General features: G+C 38.6%; 1 protein-coding gene across 27 annotated transcripts in view; it reads left to right on the plus strand.

Moving 5' to 3' along the window:
* LOC134211865 (protein Wnt-2) overlaps positions 1-3,752 on the plus strand; it is an 82,199-nt gene extending 78,447 nt beyond the window's left edge. For 26 of the 27 annotated variants that reach the window (XM_062689217.1, XM_062689213.1, XM_062689211.1 and 23 more), the window contains 2 exons: positions 1,715-1,935; positions 3,341-3,752. In XM_062689217.1, the coding sequence (XP_062545201.1) occupies positions 1,715-1,935; positions 3,341-3,644 (525 nt within the window). In that variant the 3' untranslated portion in view covers positions 3,645-3,752. The remainder of the gene's footprint in view (positions 1-1,714; positions 1,936-3,340) is intronic. The other variant, XM_062689218.1, reaches the window with a different exon arrangement.
* The last annotated feature ends 2,248 nt before the right edge of the window (positions 3,753-6,000 follow it).

Below are 6,000 nucleotides of genomic sequence, written 5' to 3' on the forward strand. Positions count from 1 at the left end.
TTGATGAAGTGTTGGCAGGAAAAAATATTTATTGCGTAGATATCATAGAAAGGGGATCAAGTCTCCCCAAATTTTTAAATTGCATGTGCTGTCGAATTCAATAACAAAAATCGTTCATGTATACGCACAGCAATTCGAAAATTGCGCGTATTTTGAAGGAAAAATATTTAAAAAATCTGAGAGCACCCTTCTAATTTTATCAAAGCAAGTTCTTGGAGAGGGATCAATTTCTCCCGAATATTCTAAAAGTAGATTTTTGACAGCACTTTAAAAAATCGATTGTGTATCAATAACAACAATAATTTAAGGACTGTCATACATCAGTAAAGTTAAATACTATATTTCTTAGAGAGTCTGTGTGGAAATCGCGTATGTTTATTTATTTTTGGCTGTAGTACATCGGAAATCAGAAAAGGGGATCAAGTCTACCCAGTCTCCCCTACCGCTTCTGCCGTATAAGAAGGAGGTCGTGGGTTCAATTTCAGGCTTGTTCCTTTCCCACTTTGTATTTCTATCATAGTTCATTCTGTGTGTCACGTTCTACCAAAACGACTGCTACTGTTATAACCTTCCACACTAACAATTTCAAAACCTCCCGTGGCACCTGTGAGAGATCGTAGAGTTCTTTGCATCTTTCTCAAGTAGGTGTCCAACTTACCATCTTTCCCCTTCCTCAGCATTCGCAAGGACGTGGCCAGGACAGATCTGGACTATTGGAGAATGCATTTCCTTCATCTAAGAGATGATAATTATTCCCAAATCAATATTTGTGGTAACGGTTGAAAGTGATGCTACTCGCATACAATAGGCCAGGCTTGTACTACCTACGAATTTGTGCGAATTGCTCAATGTTAATGCTTATGCTAGTCACGACACCTTTATTAAAAAATTAAATATTGTTCATGGAGAATTTATTCACTTTTAAATTTGGAAAATTTTGTAATTGTATTTTGGAATTGGAATCCAAATTTTGGATTTATTTGTGGTAATTTGGTGTTTTTCCATTGGAAATGTTTGATTTCTATATAAGCCTTTTTCTAATTGCAATTTTAACTTTAAAAAGTGCTAAAATAATTTTGTTTCGTGAAAAAAATCACTATTTTTATGGAAAATTGGCATTACTTGTATGAAAATGATTCTTCATGGAAGTTTCATTTTGCTGCCGATTTTCTCTCTATGCCGCAGTGCTACACAGAGGAGGAAATTTATGAAACACCACAGTATACAAAACTGACAAACTCAATGGAAACCCTCCGATAAATGTAATCGTTTCTTATGCTATGTTTTTTATGCTATCCATAGTGCTTGCCACAAAAAAATAAATGTTCATGCAATGCTTGACATAGGAATTTCAATTTTTACGGCAGAAATGCTAGTATTACACTGAGTGTAAAAGCGGGCCAAGTTCCAGTTGCTATATAGACCTATTGAAGAAGATAAGAAGAATGATGTTATCACAAATAAGAAAAATAAATATCTTCTGAAAGGCATATGAATTGTTCTTGTCTCAGTATTTGGTACACTGAGAACAACGCGGAACAAAAAAAAAGAATTCAAATCAACTAGAAAATGAAAAGCTTAATGAAGTACATGGTGTACACGCGATTGGAAAATTGCGGGTTCAATAATCTTGAAAGTATTTGGATTTTCAATCTCACTCCGTGTATTTTCGCATAATACACACTAATTTTGTTATCTCTTCTTTCTCTTACAGATTGTCAAATTATTGCTGCGTACGGAGTGTAAATGCCACGGTGTGAGTGGGTCATGCGCCATGAAGACATGTTGGAAAAGTTTACCGTCTTTCCATGCAATCGGTGACATCATGATGAAAAAGTATCGCAAGGCAAAGATGGTTCAGGCCACTTCTGTAGAGATGGCTACGGTGACGGCTGGAAAATCTAACAACGGTCAGCGGCAGTTGGTTTTAAAAAGGTTTTGTTTTTATTTGGTTTTCAATTAAAAATAAACATAAATTACCAAAGCGACATGGTTGAACTACTGCGACACTATTATTTGAATTTTTAAGTCAACCCATAGTTAACTCTGATTTTGGTCGTGTTCGTTGAGTGCATTGTTCAGTGTTTCCTGTTGATAGAGTCACATTGAGTCTCAAGCTATAATATTTTGTGATGTATTGTGCCATCACTCCAAAACAAAAAAAAAGTGCAAAAATAATATCAAATCATGTTTGATCCACATTGATATGAACATTCTTCCTGCCGTAGGAAACGAGATAAGTTGTTCGAGCTATTCGAACAATTTGATTTTGATTTGATTTTTATTTTTATTTTTTCATGTACATTAAGATCACTCAATAAACAACGAGAGATTCATTGATTCGAAATAAGAACCTCTAATGTTTAGCGATATAATCTTTTTCACTTTACGCTTATTATTGGAAATCATGCATGGACATAATGCACTGCAATAAATATTGGGTGTACCAAAGGGTGGAATGGTCACAAATTGGTCGAACATTATTAAGTACATACTGATTATGTACAATATATGTTACAATATATATCACCAAACGTTTTTTCAAGTTCAACGGCTAGAAATACGAACAAAAATGACTAGGCTTGCGATTTTCTTACATTTTCCATTACATTTTGTATCACTGCCCGGGCAGAAGCCATGAACAGAATAACAAAACATGATATAAACTTGATTGATATAAGAGATAAAAGAGCAGGCAACAATATCAAAATGTTCCAGGCAACAATATCAAAACATTGCACCGAAATATCATTTAAATATCAGGATATGGATATGATATGCTGTGTTCTAAGAGCTATGAGTGTGTGTTACTTTTCTTTCTGGGAAAATTGGAGAAAAAAAAACAAAGTTTTTTTTTAATAATTCCAAATCGCAAAGGCCGATTAGACACATTTTCAATATAAGCGAAAAATGAGGTAAGATTCCACGTTGAATGCAACCTGTTGCAAGCAAATCGGGTTAGGCTAAGTACAAAAAAGTATGTCTCACATTTTTTTTGTACACACACATACATACATACATACACACACACATACAGACATCACCTCAATTCGTCGAGTTGATTGGTAAATAACACTATGGGTCTCCGAGCCTTTTGTCAAAAGTTCGGTTTTGGAGTGAGGCTATAGCCTTTATGTATACTTAGTATGTATATTTATATGTACGTATACGTATACGAGAAATGCAAGAACAACCAATTTAAATCGAACATTTTTTACCGTTCCACCATTTACTTACACTAATGCACTAGAATCGCATGACACGGCATTAGGCGGTTTCATTTGGATTTAAAGTGCGTATTTTCTCAGCATATTCATTTCGTTTTTATTTTCTCTTGTAGGAGAGGCAAGTTCCAACACACAACTGTTAATAGCCAAAAACCAAAGAGAATGGAATTGGTTTATTTACAACATTCACCAAACTATTGCGAACGTGATATTGCGTCCGGCATTTTGGGTACGCTTGGGCGCCAATGCAATCGAACATCGACCTCTATGGACAAATGTGATCTTTTATGCTGCGGACGAGGCTACAATACGCATCAGATTGTGAAAAGTTGGCAATGTAACTGTAAGTTCAAATGGTGTTGCACCGTTAACTGCGACATTTGTACAGATCAAACCGAAGAGTACACATGTAAATAGGGCACCAAAAGGTTCATTGAATTTATTGTAAATAGCCTAAGACAAAAAATGACTTTTTAGCTTTATCTTAGTTGTTTTTAATCGTCAAGACAAATATCAGTATTATTTGAAACTATTTTTAATACATTTATTTATAAAGAATAGATTGTAAGTTTGTTGTTTTATACTCTTCGAACAGTCCAGAATGAAAACAGCAAAAATATGAATGTTGTATTATAGACTGAATAAGTCTAATGCCGGAGTGGCCTGTGCAGTACATAACAGTCTTCTCCATACAGCTCGGTCCATTGCTTACGTCGCCAGCCCCGCAGTCTGCGAAGGGTCCACAAATCGTCTTCCACTTGATCGATTCACTTTGCCTTCTTGTGCATGTCGTATCGCTATCGCCTCTTCACCTGGTTAATGTCCGACATTCTGGTTTTGTGTTCGGCCTACCGCAGTCTTCAGATTTTCATGGTGTGAACAAACGAAGGTTCCCCGAAAAGATATTGCAAGTCGTGGTTTATACGTCTCCTTCATGTACCGTCTATCATCTGTGCCTCGCCATTGTTTCTTTCAATAATTCCAAATGCGCGTTGATCCTCCACGAGCATTGTCCAGGTATCGTGTCTACCGGTCAGTTTGGTACGGCAAAGAGCTCTATTCGAACGGCTGTTTGCAGTTGGTACAATTCAAAACCCTGGGTCAGGGATTGAAACCAAAAGAGAATGTCTCTTACTTATCTGTATACCTATACGACATTTAGCATGAGAGACTTTTTTTGGCTATACCTGATGATAATTATTTATTATTTATTCAGACTAAGGCCGAAGTGGCCTGTGCGGTATATGAGAGTCTTCTCCATTCGGCTCGGTTCATGGCTACACGTCGCCAACCACGCAGTCTACGGAGGGTCCGCAAGTCATCTTCCACCTGCCCGCTGCGCACCTCGCCTTCTTGTGCCCGTCGCATCGTTGTCGAGAACAATTTTCACCGGGTTACTGTCCGACATTCTGGCTACGTGCCCGGCCCACCGCAGTCGTCCGATTTTCGCGGTTTGAACGATGGATGGTTCTCCCAACAGCTGATGCAACTCGTGGTTCATTCGCCTCCTCCACGTACCGTCCGCAATCTGCACCCCACCATAGATGGTAGGCAGCACTTTCCTTTCGAAAACTCCCAGTGCGCGTTGGTCCTCCACGAGCATTGTCCAGGTCTCGTGTCCGTAGAGGACTACCGGTCTAATGAGCGTTTTGTAGATTATCAGTTTGGTACGGCGGCGAACTCTATTCGATCGGAGCGTCTTGCGGAGTCCAAAGTATGTACGATTTCCAGCCACTATGCGTCTCCGAATTTCTCTGCTGGTATCATTTTCGGCAGTCACCAGTGAGCCCAAGTACACAAATTCTTCTACCACCTCGATTTCGTCACCACCGATGGAAACTCACGGTGGGTGGTTCACATACCTGACGATAAATTTCTTCTAAAAATCTTCAAACGCGGGGAGCACTGATTCTGATGATGCATTCAACATGTTCTACACAGCTATGCGGTCCCTGGCCCAAAATGAGCAAGAACAAACCGAGAATCAGGACTTCTCTGTGGCACATGTAATTTTGATTGATTTCATGGCTTGTCATGGCTTGTTATTATTCGGAACAGTTTCTGCCTTTCTTTTATCTTTGTTCGTTAGCTATTGAGAGCGATTTCTGCAAACCCTGCCCTGAGTACAAAAAGACGCACCGGAAACAACAAATTTTTGATGTCTACAAGTTTGGGAGTTGCAAACCGGCGAACGTTGCCCGTAGCAATCCTGTTTTTGAATATATATTTTTTACCATCTACAATAGCTGCTGATGCAATTCCTTGAAATCCAGAATGTCCACAAGGGAGTTTCTTAGCCGTTTTGTACCCTTTGTAAGTGCCTACGACCGGCGTTCAACGAGGACGGTTGATGTTCTGTCGGAATGATCAATTACAGCCCGCTTCCTTCTGGTCGCCAGGAATTCACATCGCGAAAATCTGGTGCCGTTAAGTCGGTCGGGTTTATTCGCGAAAAAAGATCTAAACTAAATGCGCCCGACTCGGTATTTTGTGACACAGGGAATGGTTTTTGGACATATTCTTCAAGAAACAATTTAAGTTTAGTGATGTGCGAAAGTCTGTAAATTGTTATTATTGATAAACAATCGGCTTTTTAAGTGTTGTGTTGAGGTTAATTGATCCATCTCCAGAAACTTGCTTGATAAAAGTAAAAAAGGGTTCACTGATTTTCTGTCTATTGTTTCTAACAAAATATGTAGATTTTTCGACTTGCCATGCATGTTCATGGATGGGTAGGCTGACCATACGTACCGTATTTAACGGGACAGTCCCG

This window comes from Armigeres subalbatus, chromosome 2, assembly GCF_024139115.2.
Source record: "Armigeres subalbatus isolate Guangzhou_Male chromosome 2, GZ_Asu_2, whole genome shotgun sequence".
In the NCBI taxonomy this organism is placed as follows: Eukaryota; Metazoa; Arthropoda; class Insecta; order Diptera; family Culicidae; genus Armigeres; species Armigeres subalbatus.